The sequence below is a fragment of the Austrofundulus limnaeus genome, unplaced genomic scaffold, assembly GCF_001266775.1.
Source record: "Austrofundulus limnaeus strain Quisiro unplaced genomic scaffold, Austrofundulus_limnaeus-1.0 Scaffold355, whole genome shotgun sequence".
Taxonomy (NCBI): Eukaryota; Metazoa; Chordata; class Actinopteri; order Cyprinodontiformes; family Rivulidae; genus Austrofundulus; species Austrofundulus limnaeus.
Genome location: NW_013952757.1, coordinates 416,414 through 436,989, shown reverse-complemented (window position 1 = coordinate 436,989; position 20,576 = coordinate 416,414). Strand labels below are relative to the sequence as shown.

General features: G+C 37.1%; 1 protein-coding gene across 1 annotated transcript in view; it reads left to right on the top strand.

Annotated features, from left to right (window-relative positions):
• Window positions 1-20,576, top strand: part of tmem131 (transmembrane protein 131) — a gene marked incomplete in the record, with an annotated part of 75,676 nt that overhangs the window by 13,949 nt on the left and 41,151 nt on the right. The window contains 12 exon segments of the mRNA XM_014023043.1: window positions 1,684-1,752; window positions 3,571-3,691; window positions 12,416-12,532; window positions 12,615-12,737; window positions 12,809-12,889; window positions 12,981-13,131; window positions 13,225-13,281; window positions 13,357-13,418; window positions 13,509-13,617; window positions 17,383-17,491; window positions 19,229-19,382; window positions 19,470-19,640. Coding sequence (XP_013878497.1) covers window positions 1,684-1,752; window positions 3,571-3,691; window positions 12,416-12,532; window positions 12,615-12,737; window positions 12,809-12,889; window positions 12,981-13,131; window positions 13,225-13,281; window positions 13,357-13,418; window positions 13,509-13,617; window positions 17,383-17,491; window positions 19,229-19,382; window positions 19,470-19,640 — 1,324 coding nt within the window.

Here is a 20,576-nt window from a genome sequence, read left to right as displayed (position 1 = left end):
CACACACACACACACACACACACAGAGCAGCTCTGCCTCAATCTACACCCGTTTTTTACACCGGACAAAAAATGCATTTAAACCAGCTGAAGTTGACATGTATCGGTCGACCCCTACGCGGCACTAATTACAGTAATCCGAAAAGGGCCAAATATTAATTTGTAACAGTTTTTCTGACTGTTAATTGTACGTTATATGATTTTGTCCAACTCTAGGGCACAATAATATGGTAAATAGCTTGAACTTATATAGCGCTTTATCAAATCCAAAGACTCCAAAGCGACACAGCTGCTGAGATGGACAGAGCAGAGATTCAAACTGGCAATCCACCAGTTACAGGACAGCTCCTTTACCTCGGAGCCTCCTATCGCACTATATGGTACTTTGTAAAAAAAAACAAAAAAGCAAAAACAAAACTATTAACCAGGCTGTTGATCAACAATTAGCCTGGATACTAACTATTAAATATAACATAAAAAAGCTTGTTTATCACTGTAAATTTAAACACAAATCAACTGTAAAGTCATTATTTTTGATGACTTCAGCTATATTTTAGAGACATGTTTTCTTCAGAGATCAACAAAAAAGTTGATAAAAATGTGGAAATGCTCAGCTTTACTKCAACATGTTTCTACTGCCAAGAASCKACAGTAACWTTACCAGTCTGCACCACACAGCATGTAATCTCTCAGTGCTAGCACAGAATAAAGAAACTGATTTTTGACATTTAGAAAACCAATTCAAAATTTTCCATGTTCACAATGAAATGAATCTAAAATAAGTTCTGCCTTCCACCCSTACACATTACATGTAATCGATAGGTAGTATTCACAGCGGGGACCCATTTGAGTCTCTTCATCTTACAGAACTTTTGTCAGCAGGTGTTTGGTGACAGAATATCCTGGTGGTTAACTGTAACCTGACAGAGCGCCCCCGTGGGAGATAACCCATCCTCCTGATGACCAGTCTAACTGTCAGAGTGTTGTAACGTGACTATTGTCTGCTCCTGTACACAAAAGCTTCGTAGTAAAAAGGTGTAATTGATCCCGTGGGTGCTGTTTAAAATACTAACAAAATGCTATCACTAGTATAGCTTGGTTTCATCTGTTTGCGTATTTATTTATTTTTGTGTGTGTGTGTGTGTATTTGATATCCTCCCACTCATAGGTGTTATGAGTCAAAGCTCTGCAGAGTGCCACGTCTGCGTTACTGATGAACTTCTCTTTGCATGAAATTTACATAAAGGCTCACAACATGTTTCTGTTGTATTTCACTTCTGCCAAAGAGGAGTTGCCTTTCTGGATCAGCTTCAGTTTATTGTGTGGAGACACCTGTTGTTGAACAGGTTTGGTGAGTTGTACAGGCAGGTGGCAACCAGTGCTCAAACATTGATGCTTGTGAGAAAGAAGCTCGACAATCTGAAGGTCACAGTCTGAGATCCCTTTTCTTATTCCCTCCTGCATTTTTAAATTATTTATGTTTTCATAAGGATTTTAATGATTGATAAAGTTCTCATCAAATGGGAGTGGTCCAGGGTTTGGCTTTCCGTTCTAAATGAATTAAAACAAATGGTGTTGCCGAAGCTGGAGCTTTAGCCTCTCAGATGTCTGAAATGAACACAAACATGGATTCTTTTTTGTCCTGCCTGCTCCTGCTGCTGTCACACCTTCCTGTGTTTTGCAGCACGTCCCCGCACCGTGGGAACTGCCGACCTATACGGTTTGAACCTCCAATGTTGGACTTTCATGAACAGTGAGTGTCTCATTCCTCTTCACAGCTCTGCTCTTGTTTCRATGTGGTCTTCATTCATGTTAACTYTGTTTGACCTTTTCTGAGTTGTTGAGTGAATAGTTCACAAATGTGCTCAGTCAGTAAGAAGTCATATATTAATGACGTGACAAATAAAATCTACCTTGAGGAATATTTGGATCCTTACCAATATTCTATGTCAAYCTGTGTAATGTAATAGAGTTGTTAAGCTCTAGTACCAGCTACACCCACACCGGACCATGTGGATCATGTTTCATGTCGACAGTGGGTGCATACCTGCGATGTGTAACAACACTTTACATACCCAGGGTCAGTCTCAGACATATAGCTACTTTGACCCATCCCACACTGACCGTTATTTTTTTAACAACAATCCAGCTCATTGTTTCTGAATATTTTGATTGTTTAAAAATAAAAAATAATAATTTTTAAGGACCAGCATTCCTTAAATGAATGCACATCACCCGCTGCCAGAGGTTTAGAGTTTTGATCAAACCTTGAAAATAAAAATTACTATTTCACGTAAAGGTAGATTTCATATGATTTTTGTACTCAAAGCATGTGTTTATGAAAGACAGTCAGCTACAACCACATCAAAGTTTAATTTTCTGTCGAACTGGCTGAGTTGTAGACTTTTTGGTGTTAGTTGAGGTCAGTCTAAAGGTTTATCACTTGTCGAGGTTAATACATTGATTAAATTTTGAAAGTTTAGTACACAAAAGTACATGAGATATTTTACTAACAGAAACACAGGRTTGACTCCCAACAGTTAATGCTAAAGATTTAACAAAAATCTCACATGATTTGCTAGCTCTCAGTGGGTGTAAAAAAATATTGATGCTCTGAAATATCACATTATTTCATTTCCTGATACTGTATTGATTTTCAAAAGCCCTTTATCGATTTTTAATTTAATAAACTTTGATGCCAGGGGTTCATTTTTGTGTTGTACAGTATTTTAGCCTCCGACTGCTATTTGTCAGCAGTCAAAAATGTAGCTGTTTTAAGATGAAGCGTGAAACACAGATTCAGTTCTCATTGTTGTTCAGTGTTCTTCTGATTGCATAAAAATAAACTGAATTTAATTAGATTTTCTGCATTAATTCATTGTGTGGTTTTTATATAGCGTTTTTTTTTTTATTAAAATTAGCATCTTTTGGAGAAACAAAGGGCAATATATCGCCTCGCCTAGTGTTGCAATGTGATATATCATATCGTGACCCCTGTCTCATGATATATCACCAAATTAATCCATCTTTAATTAGGTTAACTTCAGTTGAAGTGTGGGTGTAGGGCCAATAATTGCTTTTTGATAGGGCCATTAAAATGTATTAGGTGAAATTTTTCTAACAGACAGAGMTGACTCCAACAGTTCAAGTACAATAGAGGAAGATAACTGGACTACATGATTTGTGGAGCAACGAGAACCATAAAAACACAAAGGGGTTTTACATCACGACTTGATTTTCATATCATCCTTTTTCCACATCGACCACAGGCTGATATGAAAGGGAGACAGGAAATCAGAGGATTTATGGTGTGCTTTGAATGTCAGATTAACAATGTGGGCAGAGCTGTCCATTGTCAGAGTTAAGTCTGGTATTTTACTTTAGAAATCTCTGTAAAGGAAAGTTCAAACCTCATGACCCCTGTTATTGTTTATTTGATTTTAAACTCCTCGTAATGTTCATCGATTGGTCTACAGATTCTTCCATCTTATTGCCAGTTTTGTGTATAAAAACTAGTTGATTTGACTCTCATACAGTAATGTTTCCATGCTGTTCTTTTCTCCTCCTACAGGCCTGTTGGAATGCCAAAAATGGAGAAAGTTTATTTACATAATCCTAGTGCAGAAGAAATTAGTTTAATATCAATATCAGCAACAACAGCACATTTTCACGCCTCCTTTTTCCAGAATAGGGTAAGTGGCTATCCTTTTTTATTTATTTATTTTTCTATTTAGAATTTTTGTTTGACAAATAGGAGCAATTAATCTGTTACAGTTGTGTAACAAATAATTTGTGTTATAGAGCCAAGTTAAATCTTAGTCTATGAACACTTCTTGTCACAGCATTTTCTTTTTTGTTGTTGACGTTAACTGTGTCTACAGAAAGCAGGAGATCATAAATTCTGACAGCAGTATGACAAATCTTGACACAAGTAACACATTTAGACTTGTAGGTATTTGAAGATTGAGTTTTTTTATGGTTACAGTGTTTTCCAGGTGCTTCCAGTGCTAGAGCCAGGTTTGGTTCATTTAAAAAAATCGACTAATAAGAATCATTTTATTTTAGCACAGTATTAGAACCACCTCCAAAATCACGTACACCTCTTTCATGATATTCTCCACCACACATTACATTCTTTCTCTTGTTATTCCTACAAACAGAGGTGTAACAGGATTCACATGGGTTGGTAAAACAGCTGATTTTTTAAAATTCCCACTTATTTTAAACCAACAATAATTCTCCCAGAAGCTGAAACAAAAGCAGACGTCCTATCAGGCAATGCTAACATAGCAGGTCATACATCAGTCTAAAATAAAAACATAAAAAGCAGGGGTAGGTAAATGTTAATTTTCCAGGTTGTCTGGCAGACAACTTCTTGACAAAATCTGGTTATCTGCAACCTTTACAATAAAATGGTGAAAAATCTCAAGAAAAATGTGATTTAATAAGTGTATTTAATATATATAATATATACTAAATACAAATGTTCTCATTCAGCCATCTAGACTGAGTGGAACTTTGTCCTTATCATCAAACATTGATTCAAGCAAAAAATATTTATTTCGACTGAAATTTTTTTTGCACTTAACAAGCATCGTCGTTTCCCACCACTCAACACCACACATTCAGCAGCTTTTTCCTGCATACAGATGTTTTTATGTAAAGAGGAGTATACGTGTACATGAACTTGGTAAAGTACACGGTTTGGTTTAATCTAATGAAGTGTATAACCTAAAGGGCCTTATGTACCCTTACCAAAAAATGTTTGTTTTTGTTCATTTGGACAAAACTTGTTCAAAATACAAGATGACATTGAACTGAAAAAATCTCCTGACTTAAAAATACAGTGTAAAGTTAACAAATCTCACCAAGTTTCTCAGTTGGTTGGATATTCAAACATGAGTGGTGCAAATAAAGTGTCGTGTGATCTATTCAATAGTTTTTTTAGAAGCCTTACTCTATGTACTATCACTAAGAAACTCAAACATAAAGAGTCATTTCTGCCATTGTTTAGCGTCTGCCTTGCCTTTTCTTGATCCTATCGCCATATAACTTTTCATTGTGTGAGATAATTGTTAATAATTGAGGGGAAGCTGTAGTTTAGCATGTTAATTCCTGTTTTATTTTTGTGGGGTTTTTTAAAGCACAGAGAACATCAAGTGTATCTTTTTAAAACCGTGTTCTGATTACTGTAGACAGGACCTAAATGCCTGACAAACCATGACAGTTTGAACATGGCGCTGACAGCAGTTTAATTGGTCTTTTGTCCTTGTGAGTCCACCTGCAGCCTCTGGAAAAGTGGTTCTTGTTTGGAAACAATGTTGCTGCTACTATATATAACGTTGGTTTTTCAGTGCATGTCTTTTGGCAGTCAAATAAAAGCTATGGTCCTCCTGGTTTAGGCCTGGAACCGGTTTGGTGGAAACACACCCATTCGAGACAATGAGAAAAGTGGTTAATTAGGGTGTATTAAGCAAATTAAATGATGAAAGTGACAACATAATCAGGTGATTTATATGATCTGGTGCAGTGTACAAGCTTTAAAAACATGGTAAGAAAACACAGTAAAACAGGATGCAGTGTTCCCGGACATCTGATTCAAAATAACTCTGCTCCAGAGAGACGAGTTAAAAAAATGTTTATTGATTTTTTTTCTAATGGGTTCTTGCTGTTTGACACAAACCAGCAGCCATAAAACACTTGTGCATTCATCTGTTTATCTTTATTTTTGTAAAACAAAGTGTTTGGAGATCAAAGCTTTTTGCTGGTATGTGAGGAATCCTGTAGTAGGACGGACTAGACATAGGTGTGTTTCTCGTAAAACTAATTATGTTCACTGAGGTTCCCTTCCCTGCAGGATATGTTGTTGTCTTGAATGTTTTTCTCATTGAAGGATGCTTTGCTGCTGTTTCACCACTAATATTAGAACTGTTGTTTTCTTGCTGCTTCGTGTGTTTTGAGCTCAGATGCTGAGGATATTCTGACATCTAAATATCTTGGTACATAAAAACCTGCAAAACTTTTTAGAGCATTAASTACATAAATACCCGTGTTTCTGTATTGTCAGTTCCTTCACTAAAACTGTGTGAAATAATTGTTTAAGTTTATTCACTGAGTTACAGTGCAGTGCTCCTTCAGACTAGAGGTTATATAAAAATCTCCATTCTTTTAAGGTTATAGTGACTCTATTTTAACAAATTTTAGTTRAATATTTGAAGGTAATATTTTATGGACTTTATACATGACTTGTAAAATACTATATTCAACCAAATCATAACATTTGAATCATTTCAGATGATATATTGTAATATATTACCGCACTATACGGTAATATATTATTAAAAATAATTTCTATTTCTAAAGTCTTCTTAGTTTAAAAGTCATTAAGAAACTGTTTTGCATTCTGTTTGTTGTTTTACTGCTAATAGAGCAGCTGTCTAGTTTCACTTTTAAAAAACAAAGCAGTCATGTTGGAATGGAAATGATTCGTTTTTTTCTCTCTGAACTCAGAGCAGAAAGACATCAACACTGCATTCTTCAGTATTTGTTAATTTATTGCAAGTCATATCATCATCGCAAAATTAAGCACCGTTGTTACACATCACAGGGTTTCTGGTATTGTGAAGCCCTAATCTAGACCAACATATAAAGAGTTGCAGTCAAGACTTGGATAAGTGCTTTGAGGACTGTAAAATTTCTCTTTGGCTGTTTAAAAACTGATTAAAACTAGTTTTAACAAGTGTGGATACTTGCTTCTCTTTTAAAAGTGCTCCTTTAAAACAATCTAAGGTTCTTGATAGTTTTAGGAGCAAGAGGGTTAAGGATACCAGGTAACTCATTGGGACCGTTTCAGTTTTGTGTTCAGTGTCGAACAATTCAGAGTTAACCAGTCTTTGACATGTTGCAGACAGTTAAACGGTGATATCCATTTCAAAAGGGAAATACAAAGGTATATTTGGATGTCATCTGCATAACCGTGAAAGGAAATGTTAAACATTCTGGAAATTGATCCCAAAGGCAGCACGTTTAAAAATAACAGAATAGGGAATTTACCCTATTTAATACGTTGGCCAATAAAACTGTCTAAAATAACACAAATTTGTTGCTTTAACCCCTCAGATGTTAAATTAATACTGCATCTCAGTCAAGCAGTTATAAAATGTTTGAACATATTAGGACTCCAACGATTAATCGATTAATCGACGACTAATCAATTATTAAAATAATCGATGACTAATTTAATAATCGATTAATTGTTTTCTTTTTTTGTTCTTTACTTTGTTTTTCTCTCCAAACTGCTTTGACACCTTCCACTGCCACATCTGCCTTTCTGTCCTTGACACACATGCACAGTAGTGGTAACTGGGGTAGGTCTGGACGTCACAAGACATTATACAGACAGGCTCTAGTATCATGGCTACCTGCCAACTAGGGCTGCCACAAACAATTATTTTAATAATCGATTAATCACCGATTATTTATTCGATTAGTCGACTAATCGGRTCATACGTTAATTGAATATAAAACATACAGCTTATCACGTCAGAATGCAGCTGCTATTGTATAACCATGGTTATATTTTAGCTATATGCTAACTAAAAATAATTGCTGTGGAAGACAAGTTCTGCTCTGCAGATATTGCACTGCACATTTCTCTTTCATTTTCTTAAAATGATCCCACACTTTTGAGCTCCGTTGTCAGGTAGCCATGATACCAGAGCCTGTCTGTATAATGTCTTGTGACGTCCAGACCTACCCCAGTTACCACTACTGTGCATGTGTGTCAAGGACAGAAAGGCAGATGTGGCAGTGGAAGGTGTCAAAGCAGTTTGGAGAGAAAAACAAAGTAAAGAACAAAAAAAGAAAACGATTAATCGATTATTAAATTAATCATCGATTATTTTAATAATCGATTAGTCGTCGATTAATCGATTAATCGTGGCAGCCCTACTGCCAACAGAGCTCAAAAGTGTGGGATCATTTTAAGAAAATGAAAGAGAAACCTGTGCAATATCTGCAGAGCAGAACTTGCCTTCCACAGCAATTATTTTTAGTTAGGATAAAGCTAAAATCTAACCATGGTTATATAATAGCAGCTGCATTCTGGCACGATAAGCTCTATGTTTTATATTCAATTAACGTATGGTCCGAATAGTCGACTAATCGAAAAAATAATCTGTGATTATAAAAATAATTGCTTGTGGCAACCCTAGGGTCAAACAATGTTTTAGTCAAACAGAACCAACAAGAATGAAACAAAAATAAAGAATTGGAGAAAAAAATGTTAAATGTAAATAAATTCTAATTATAATAAATTAATAATAGTTTTACAACTAAAAATCATATTTTATTATTTTAATCTATTTTCCTCATTCAGCAACCTATTAAATTTCTGTTGTGTTTCAAATAGGAGAAATACACATTTTTTTTCAGTCAGTATTTAATACAGCTGGCAAAATAAATTGTTCAAATATGTATTATGTGCTTCTGTTTTTTAATTCATGAGAATATTTAAAAAATCCTTGATTTTATGGGAAGCCCCTCTTGATTCAAGAGAAAACTCAGATTTTAAAAAAAAAAAAGGCTGTTAATCAATCTATTAGATAAATCAACTTCAGATTAATTCATTATCAATAACTTGCATCCTTAAGGAGTTAACTTAATTTATATCTACTCATATTCATGTAATTAAACGTTTCAATGATTTGGCCGATTAATCAATTAATCGAAAAAATAATCAACAGATTAATCGATTATTAAAATAATCGTTAGTTGCAGCCCTAGAACATATTAAAACAAAAAGAAGTGATTGTAAGTTAATTGTTCTGCTTCTGCCAAAGTGGACAAACCAAAGATACAAATTAAGTAAGCATCAAATTTAAATCCAGAAGCTGAACTTGGAACAGGGCCAGTTTTATGCCCCGCCCACTTCAAGTAAACAAACAAGGTGTTGCACTTGTTACAAAATAAAAACAGACCTTAGATAATGTTTTCAGGTGTTGACTCTTGTTGACCTAAATAGCACTTACCTTGTATGTTCAAAACCTTTAGTTGTAATTAATTATTTTATGATTAGAAAGGCCCCACATCGTTATTACCCAGACTCTGGTTCCAAAACTACAACATGGCAGCTTCAGTAAAACCAGGTCCTACAGGTTTCTGTTCACAACAACAAGAGAAGACAGGGACAGTTGGTCTATTATGTCCATGCAAATAGTGTTGGTATATGACACTGCAGGTGAAATCCTAACATATGTAATTTATCTTTTTAAATGTTAAGGTCTGACTCCTGGTGCTTTTTATGTTTTTTTTTTTTTATCTGACCTATTAAACTTCATAAGATTTTGTCCTGTGCTGCTAATAAGCACTGTGTGGTTGTTTAGACCTGCAACCTTTTTTAATTTAAATAATTCAAATGAGTTTAAATTTACACCCATAAATCTTTCAAATACCTTCTTTTACTGTTGGTAAAACAATATTACCACCTGAAGTAGAAATAATTCAGATAGACTGGTCCATTTTGAAATTAGTCTAAAAGTGAAAAATAATCTCTTTCTATTACGGTAATCACTAAAGTAATTACAGTCACATATTTATGGTTACTTATCTTTGTTGAAGTCTTGAAGTGATAGGTTTTTTCTTTTACTACTTTAGTTTTCTGTTGGGAATTAAGCTGTTTTTCAATTTAAAGTACAGAATTCAGCAGAATCACTTTTTTAGTCATGATGCTAAGTGGTTTTACAGTTTGTTCTGGCACCTCTTGTACACAGCGGTTTTCACACTTATGTAAAAAAAAARRAAAAAAAAGAGGAAGTGACAAAGAAACATTTGACATCTAATATGCATATGATTTTCAGCATTAGTTTGTTTTTTACATGCAGCTTTTTTAACACGTCCCTGTTGCTTTTTTTGTTTGATTACTTTACATTTTGAGCCCTTAGTGTTTTTTATTTTTATTTTTAGTCTTTAGTTACTAATGGTCTTTTTCTCAGTTCTGTGCAGTGATATGGTCCAGACATGTTGCATCAGAACTCACCAAACATTTGTCAGTGTCTGAACGTCTGCTGTGTACCTGTTCTTATTTCCTTTCGTTTTGTTTACGAAATGCGCAGCTTCTGTTTTTAGTTTGTATCCTCTCTGTTTGAAGAAAGCTTCTACCTGAAACGTTACGTTATCTTTTTTGTTTTGTTTGTTTTTTTGTTTCAATATTTGCATCAGGCAAGCAGTTTGTTTCTCCTGCTGAAGGCAATGTTTATGATTCACCTGGCCTTTCGTCACCTCGACCGTTTGTACACTTGGAGTTTTTTCAGCTGCCGTGGTGGCACCACAAAATCTGTTAACTAGACTAAGATGTGTGTTTATTTGAAAAGTTTTATTTTTACATTAAATATTAGGAATTATTTCGTGGAACTCAACACAAAAAAAAGAATCCCGGTATATGAAACCACAATCAACACTAAGTGTTGAATTTAATTTYGTATCTGTTGTGTTTTTAAAACAGTGGATTTTTTTAGTTGTTTTGGATGTAAAAGTCAAGTAGGGGTCTCTGCAGAACTTGTTGTCCTATGGGTGGAGACGGCCCAAATCGTCATTGGCCGAGGTCTTAATGTGGGCGGAGATGGCCCTACTCGTGATTRGCGGAGGTGTTGATGTGGCGGAGATGGCCCAAGGGATGTGATTGGTGGGATTGACTGTGGGGTTTGAGGCTGGAGGCAGCGGGGAATAGCTTGGTTGAGTTGGGCAGGAAGTAACTTTTTTTAGATTAATTTTAGTCATAACTTGAGAAAGGAAAATGCTAGCTGCACGAAACTTGAACGTCATACATGTGAATGGATGTGTAACAATATGGCTCGGTCAAAACACCCCTAAACAGCCTATAAAAAGATAATGATTTTTAGCTATCTTTTTACAGGCTGCTTAGGGATGTTTTAACCAAGCCATATTGTTACACATCCTTTTAGGGGTGTCCCAATACCAGTTTTTTCAAGACTGAGTACAAGTACGAGTACTTTAGTTTAGGTACTCACCGAYACCGATACCAAGTAGCGGGGTTCGTGTGGATTATCTGTTCAACTTGTTGAATATTAAACAGAATGATAATGAAATGCATTTATCATGCAAAAATTGATGGGTAAATATTATGTTTGACAATAAAAAGGTAGTGCAAACTCTGACAAGTAGATAAGTTGGTATATATATCACACCATAACTTTTGAAACCATTTATTTTATTTCAAACAGGCTCTTTTTTATAAGGCCACACTCCCTCCGAACGTATTAACAATACAAATACTGCAAAACAAATGCTGTTGCATACATTAAAAATATAAGTTATTTTTATACATTTTCCTCAACATGCATCTACCAAATTTGAATTAAAATGTAAACTATAACGTAAATTTTAGCAGCACATCTATAGAAGTTTACTCTGCTTCAGTCTTAAACTGTTAACAAAAAAATGACTAATAGTAATAAAGTGCAGTAAATTTCAGTTCAAACTTAAATGGAACAACTAAAACAAAATCTCAGAAGAACCABAGKGAAAAATAAAAWGYKTTTACAACAAACTTCCTTCCATATTCTGCTTATGTCTTAGTTTGTTCTACAAGAAAGAAAAAACAGCATTGAAGTTACTGCAACAACTGCAGCATAGTGCTGTTTATGAAGGCTACTGCTAGCAGCAGCAAACTGTTTGAATTCTTTGTCATGTCTGGTCTTCAAATGTTAAATCAAATTGCTGGTGTTAAAACATCCAACTTTCTCTCCTCCTCTTGACAGTTAGCAGAGCACAGCAGACAGTCTGCTTGTTTAGTGTCCTCCGTGCCGATCTTAAAATATCTCCAAACTGCCGACATGTTACTTCTTCTTCTACCGTCATCATTCTTCTTCTGTTATTCGGGGGTGCGGTTGGAAATAACTTGTCAGTGCGTTAGCGCCACCGCCTGGTATGGATTGTTGTTTACCCTTTGTGCTGCAGCGCAGCACAGGAGGGGACAAAAGCGGTATCGGTTAAGAGTATCGGCCGGCTTTTACGAGTATGAGTACTTGATGCTGGTACCCCTACATCCTTTCACATGTATGACGTTCAAATTTCGTGCAGCTAGCATTTTCCTTTCTCAGGTTATGACTAAAATTAATCTTAAAAAACGTTGCTTCCTGCCCGACTCGATCAAGCTACTCCCCGCTGCCTCCAGCCTCCTCAAACCACACTGTCAATCTGACCAATCACATCTCTTGGGCCATCTCCGCCCACATCGAAACCTCCGCCAATCACGAGTAGGGTCGTCTCCACCCACAGGACAAAACCTACTGCAGAGACCCCTTACTCGTAAAAGTTCTGCTTTTTGGGGGTTTTGTGTATCGTCTTTGATTGGCAGCAAATGTTTCGTAACATTTATCGCTCTTGTGTTTTACCAGATAATCCCACCAGGAGGGAACACGTCGTTTGATGTGGTGTTCCTCGCTCGTGTGGTTGGGAATGTAGAAAACACTTTGTTTATAAACACCTCCCATCATGGAATGTTTACATACCAGGTACAAACCAAACACACACCTGCTGGTCTGGAAGGCTGTGACCATTTTAATTAACGCTGCAATTTTAATGTTGGCCCTACAGGTTTTTGGGGTCGGTGTTCCAAATCCCTACAGACTGCGGCCCTTTATTGGGGCTCGGGTCCCAGTAAACAGCAGCTTCTCACCTCTTATAAACATTCACAACCCATTCAGTGAACCTTTACAGGTAAGTTGAACAGGTTTGCCGTTGTTGTCGTGAAACTGCACACACTTATTAATCAGTTTGTTTTGCTCCAGGTTGTTGAGATGTACTCCAGTGGTGGGGATCTGCATCTGGAGCTTCCCACAGGCCAACAAGGAGGCATTGTAAAGTTATGGGTGAGTCCATCTTGTTAATGTTTTTATATCAGGTCTCATCTTGAGGAAGATGAAATGACTAAAGGCAGTCATGCCCCCCCCCCTCCCCCAGGAGATTCCTCCATTTGAGACAAAAGGAGTGATGAGAGCCATCTTCTCTTCAAGAGACGTGGACAACCACACGGCTTTCATCAGAATCAAAACCAACGCTGCAAACGAGGACCAGTACGTCGTCATCCCCGTAGAGGTGGAGGTCACATCAGGTGTGCCATTAAACCCCTTATCGAGTGATCGTTTTTACATTTACCTCCTGGATTACTGTATATTAAGATTTCTGTTTTAATGATTGACTGCAGCTCCTGGTATATACTCATCCACAGAGATGCTTGACTTTGGTACACTTCGATCACAAGGTATGCCCTGTTCATTTAATCTGCTTAATATTTGAAGCAAAAACTTCTGACTGAGCTTCTCTCCTCACGTTACAGATCGTCCAAAGCTGCTGAATCTTCATCTTTTAAATTCAGGACCAAAAGATGTACCAATCACAGTACGTGTCCCCTTCAGGCTCCTGAAGCTCTTGTTCTGCAAGTCTTCTCCTGAGCTGTAGGTGATCAGTTGTTCTGTTTGTGCTCTTCAGAGTGTACGCACAACTCCGTCAAATGAAGCCATCACAGTCGACTTTAAAGCTGTCACGCTCAAAGCTGGAGAAAGTAGATACACGAAAGTCGCGAGCATCAGTTTTGATGGTGAGTGTTCTGTTTTGAGTTTTTACCTTTTTATTTACTGTGATACTTTACAGTAATAGTGATACTTACAGTTAATAGTGATACTTTACAGTAGGAATGTGCGATATGGCAAAAAATTCATATCACGATATACATTATGATGGGTGGCGGTGATGATATACTGTATATCACAATATAAAACTTATAACAGAAAATAAATAAATCACATATTAATTGAGTGGAATGTATAAATATGTATAGGTAAAAAAATTTAGACCTTAAAATCTCCTTTTTTAAGGGACACTATTAAGTCTCCCATAAAAATCTAAATTTAAGGGAGACCTACCTGGTTAAATCAAATATATATATATATATCACACACACTCATGCAACTTTAATGTAATATATACGTATCTGCATCCATTGGATGTTGTGTTTGGAATCACCTGCTTCGTTTTTAAGGTGGTAAAACAAATTGCTTGTATTTATTCCTTTCTACACAATTTGCAGATTATTTTTTCTGCCCTCCACACGTTTAATCTGTGTGTGCTTCGGCGGGATGACAATCATCCCGTTTATGCCTTTTTTTTTTTGTAAAGACAGTCTGACTGTCAGCCTTTCCCACAGAGCTTCCCTGCTGTACAAGGAGACAGTATTGTGCTATAACCGCAGGAGAAACGAGGTCCAGACTCAGCGAGCTTTTGTGCGTCCTGCTGGAGCACTGACTTCACCTGCACTGACTGTCACCTCGCTGCGTTACCATGTGCTGCGGCGCGCGCTCCTCCCGCAGCAGGCAGTGTGGTCATTTGGCAACCGACCGGAGGACGCGCCGTCACTTAAATAGTTCGGCGTTCATTTTCGCACACCTGAACCAGGTCTGGATAAGTTATGGGTTTTTTCCCCCCTCTTTATTTGCGCTCTCAGCCTCGCTGCTTCACCCTGTGCCGCTGCGCGCTCTCCTCCCGCTGCAGGCGCGCCGTCACGTAAACATGTAAACAGTGGTCCGGATAAGTTATGTTTTTTGTTTTTTCCCCCCTCTTCATTTGCGCTCTCAGCCACGCTTCCTCTGTTTTGACTCCAGCCGGTTAAGTCATCAAAAAGAATTGCGCGGTTGGCCGGTACTACAGATCTCTATAGGACAAATTTATATCGTTTCTACCGTATATCGTTTATATCGTGCATTCCTACTTTACAGTAATAGTCTGAGATTATTTTGCACTGAAAATAGGAAAATTCAGATTCCTAATAGTAGTAGATAGTAGATAGTCTACTAACTAAAAGAAACATGTCTTTTTCTATCCTTGCACAATTCGCACAATTCTTTGTTATATTTTTTATTATTAGTAGTCATGTCATGGCTAGTCAGTGTTAATTTTGTTTTGTGTGTACTATCTCTAGTTTGTAAAATAACTAGCATGTGAACCTCTGTACTGATGCTGCTGTGACACCTGAATTTCCCCTCAGTTGGATAATAAAGGCTATTTCTATTCTATTCTATATTGAGAAAACACTCTACTTTCTTTACATTTTGTTTTGGCCTTTTTATCAGATAACAAGAACTGTCAGAAGTTAAAAATCATCTGTTGTTGGTTTGTCTAAAAATATCTCAAAGGCTACGTTCACACTGCAGGCAAATCCGACCCAAATCCGATTTTTTTGACACATCTGACCCATATCCGATTTTTTTATGACAGTCTGAACGTGAAAAATCAGATTTTTTCAAATCCGACCCAGGCCGTTTCAGTGTGTGGTTTTAAATCGGATACATATCTGATGTTTTCAAAGTGACTGCAGTGTGAACGCTCATGTCACATTCATCTGACTTTTTCATCAGGAGGAGGGGGTGAAGGATCGATAAGACACTAACCTCAAGTCTCGCTGTTTAAATCTGCAGCTCCATGTGTTTACAGCTCCAAAACACAAGTCCAGTTGCTTCATCTTTTTACTTTTCATTTTCCACGTAGATAGTTTGATAATAACATGTCCAGCCTGGGTCGCGGAGAGTATCGATCCTAAAGTTAGCTACTCGATCGATACTTTTTTCCAGCTTGTAGTTTCGTTCAAAAAAAAAAAAGCTTCACTGGAGCATCCGGTCAGAGGCAGGTTCAGATATAAACACTGAACTAAACAAGCAGGTCAGATAATTATTTAATTGGCTCTGAGATTAAACAACATCTTCCGATTCGATGCGCAAAATGTAGCATCCGTGCTAGCTCTGTAAACAAACAAGCCGGCTGATGAGACGTCACGTCTTTTACTGCGCATGCGTGTCACATCAGTGCTGTGTAGCGTTCACACAGGGGTCTGATGCAGGTCACATTTAAAATGTAATGTGAACRTTCACACAAAAAGATCGGATTTTTTCAAAAAATCGGAACTGAGCATTAAGACCTGCGGTGTGAATGTAGCCAATTACATTGAAGTAAATGAAGTGACATTAAAGCTCTGTGTTTTTGAGATTATTTTCCTTACTTTTATCTAGAAGTGTTGTATAGACAGGCAGGACCAGAATATGTATCCATGATCTGCTGTTACTTCCAGCACAGTGCAGGTGTAGCACTGAATTTAGACTTTTGTTAGATGTCATGAAAAAGCAGATAATGTTTTTCCAACCAAAGTACCACCAGTTGTAGGAGGTAGTTAAAGTACACTGTATTTCCCAGATCTTTGTCCACAACTATTTTTTTTCCCTTTTTTATGTAGTTCACAGAACCTCTATAACTTTGGTCAAGCATTGATACAGTGTGCTTATAAGAGCTGTAAGAGTTACAAGTGTCAATGAAAACCTTAACATTGTCTTGTGTTTTTAATGATAAAATTGAAGAAATTTTATAACTGATTAATTGAATTTTAGATTCAGTTTTGTATTTTATACTTTCTGATCATTTCAGTCTGTAAGGTTGAAGCTGACAAAGAGTTGGTGTGTTATCATGTGTTCTTTCTCTTAGCCTAAACCAGGGGTGTCAAACTCCTGTCCTCGAGGGCCGCTATCCTGCATGTTTTAGAGGTTTTCTTGCTCCAACACACCAGATTTTGATCGCTGGGTAATTAACAGGCTTCTGCCCAATTTGAAGAGTTAATTCAATCACTGAATCAGGTGTGTTGGAGCTGGAAAACCTCTAAAACATGCAGGATAGCGGCCTTCGAGGACTGGAGTTTGACACCCCTGGGTGACATTTTGACGTCTGACGTAAAAGGTAACACCTCCTGGGGTGTAACCAGGAAGAGATGTACATTATAAGGCCAATTCATTATGATGGTAGAAAGAAGTTGTCAGTGTTTTGCAGAGTGTCTGCACAGAGCAGAGCTCCCGTGTTGGTTTTGATTTGGCCCAAGGTTGTACGCTGAGGCCTGTGCTGCTGAGCGCTGAATGAACCTGATTGGAGTCAGAAAATCAAAAATAAAGTTTTAACAAGAGATCCAGCTGAATCCTTTTTATTCGGACATACCATTTGGAACAATGAGTATTTTTCCAACAAAATATTCAGGATTCAGAAAAGGTACAAGGTAAAAAAAAAAACTAAAACTGTTTGTCAGTGGGTTACGGTGTTTATAATTTCTTCAGAAGGAAATGCAGCATGATGTCAGTTTCCTGCTCGGCAGTGATCAAAAATTCTTTGAAAAAAGTTTGGATGTGGTCCTGTGGAACATTTGGTACTTCACTAGAAGTTTCAGTGCTGCTTCATTCAGTCAAACATGTTCTTGACGTTTCTGATTTGGTATTGCTCAACTTCCTGCTTGTATTTTTTTGCACACTTATCTGCTTTATCTTTTTTTTTTTTACAGCCTCAAGAGCTAAAAGACCATATCAGTTCTCTGGTAAAATAACTGTTAAAGCAAAAGAAAAGAGTTACTCCAAACTTGAAATCCCATACCAGGCAGAGGTTTTAGAAGGGTGAGTTGTTTCATTATTTTATACCTAGAATTTATTTAACTATAACTTATCAGTCTTCCAAAAATACTTCAGATTAAGAAAGTTAAATGTGAGATTTTTTTAATTTGTTCTAAAAATAAATAAAACTAAAAAGTTGTGTGTGCATATATTAACTTTCTTTGTTTTGAAGCCACAACCACTACATAGAAGCCTCATAATGGTTAAATTGACTACAGGTGAACTGTGAGTGTCAGTCCATTCAAACACTTGATCTGCTCTAGAAGGGGACTAATCTAGTCGGAAAGGTGACCAAAAAAGATGATCCTGACAGAGCTGAGCAGTTCTGATCTGAGGGAGTCCTTGTCCATAAAACCTTATAATATAAAATATACTAGTGGGCAAGGAAGTAAACATCAAATTGGATGGTATTTTCTTCCACAAACATGAATGTTTTGGTCGTGAAGGACACCATTTCCAAGACAAACTTAAATCCTCCTCATGCTGAGAGCTACATCCTCACAGTCAAATATGGTGGTGGCAGCATCATGCTCTGGGGGTGCTTCTCTTCAGCAGGGACCGGGAAGTTGGTCAAAGTTGATGGGAAGATGGATGGAGCCAAATGCAGTGAAATGCTTGAGAGACAGATTTGAGATGAAGAAGTAGGTCCACCTTCCAGCAGGACAATGAGCCTAAACACTGCTGAAGTGATTTAATACCAGAGATTCTCAGCTCAGTTCAGAGTCTCCGGTATGACTTATAGATGCTGAACACAAATGCCCATGAAGATTAAACACAAAGTCTGGTGAGAACCAAACACATGGAGACGGATCTGAAGAGACTTAACCTCCTAGAACCTGGTGCCATGTATGTGGAAAAAAATGCATGCAATGCAAGAGTTTGGGTTTTAGGAGGTTAACACTGCTGCAAAATGAGGTTCTGTGAAGTATTAGAAGAGTGAAAACATATGCACACAGCTTTTTTCATTTTTTATATATGTGACCCATCACATTGAAACAAGGATTAAGTCCAAAAGTGGAATATGGAGAAATAGGCAGATACAGGGTTTTGATTTAAACGTGTGCAAAAAAATTGCATTTTGTCAAAATATAATGAATTAATGCCTGTTCAATGTATCATTTCAATGAACTGTCTGAAATATAATCATAAAAATCATTTTTGAAGCATTATTTAAGCAGTAGCAACAAAAAACCTAATTTTGAGGAAAAATGCCTTAAAACTTTGAATTTTTTCCTGCGAGCTAGCAAAGTTTTTGTTTCTTTCCAACTGGGAAATCTTAATATACAAATACTATTTGAGGATTCCTCTTTATATTGACATAAAACATTAATCAATAAATTAACATAAAATGAGGATTCAGACCAAACAGTAATGTAATATCATAACCAACAAGACAAATTAAGTCATATCTCTGGATCTGCTTAGGATCTCAGAATGATCCAGGTATCAAAATGCAGCTTTTAAAGCCAGGAATCTGAAAATGTAATTAGATCATTTTGACCAAATTTGACTTAATCTTCATTTCAATATGATGAGTCACATATTTTTTTTCCCATTTTACCACATTAATCTGGAGTATTTTTGTAGTTTTATTACTTGTAATCCAAAGAAGTCTGTTTGAATCCCAGATTGTAAGGCAACAGAAATATAGAATTTGGTAACTTTCTGTACAATGGAATAATGAAAACCAATGGGTTTTAACAGAATTAAAGTCTTCACTGTATTGTTTTCTTCTGGCAGCTACCTGGGCTTTGACCACACCGCCACACTGTTCCACATCAGAGACAGCCCTGTGGAGCCGGTGGACAGACCCATCTTCCTCACAAATGCCTTCAACTTTGATATTTACATACACAACGTGTCTCTGCCCGAGGAAGCCAAAACTATGTTTAAAGTGAGTGTTAGAACAATGTTAGCATATGTCAAACAGCAGCATCACATACATTGTTTCATTTTTTTGTTACTTACTTTCCTCTTGTAGGTGCAGAACTTCAGCACGCCCATCCTCATCCCTGCACACGAGTCCCGGTACATTTTCTCTCTCCTCTTCAGGGCCATCCGGCCTTCCATTCACATAGACAGCAACATCCTGCTCCTCACAAACGCCTCAAAGTTTCACCTGCCTGTCCGGGCCTACACAGGCTTCTTGGAGGTAAATATTGAACCTACACCAGAGGGTGCCACAAAAACATCCAGCAACTCTGAGAGCTACAGCTTTTTTTTAAACATAAATTTAGAAACATGTTTTTATTTATATTTATATATTCAGGTTTACACTTCAAAGTTTGTTCTGATCAAACATTCATATATGTAACCCATCAAATTAAATGGTAAAATGGTAAATGGACTGTACTTATATAGCGCTTTTCTATCGATGCAGGACACTCAAAGCGCTTCACACTACAATCTGTGTCCTCATTTACCCATTCACACAGCACTCTATTAGGTCTCTACAAAGCTAACATGTACAATCAACTATGGAGACTAATCAGTGCCAATCACATTCATACACTGATGGGACACACATCAAAGGCATTAGGGGTGAAGTGTCTTGCCCAAAGACACAACAACTGAGACAGCTGGAACGGGGGATCGAACTGGTGACTTTCCAGTTCCAGGACGACTCCCCTAACCACTCTGCCACAGCCGCCCCATTAAACTGAGGATTAAGTCAAATTTGGTCAAAATGACCTCAGCATATTTTCAAATTCCTGAATTTTAAGCTACATTTTGTCTTCCTAATCAGGAGAGCTCATTGATATTTGGTCTGTATCCTAATTTTAGGTTATTCTAATAAGGAATTATCTATGTAATTTTAAAGAGGAAATCCTCAAAATGTTTAGATATTAAGATTTACCATCTGGAAAGAAAAAGTGAGAGAGGTAGAGGTAGGTGTAGAGGTGTAGAGGTAGGTGTAGAGGTGTAGAGGTAGGTGTAGAGGTGTAGAGGTAGAGGTAGGTGTAGAGGTGTAGAGGTAGAGAGAGGTAGAGGTAGAGAGGTAGAGGGGTAGAGGTAGAGAGGTAGAGGTAGAGGTAGAGAGGTAGAGGTAGAGAGGTAGAGGTAGAGAGAGGGGTAGAGGTAGAGAGAG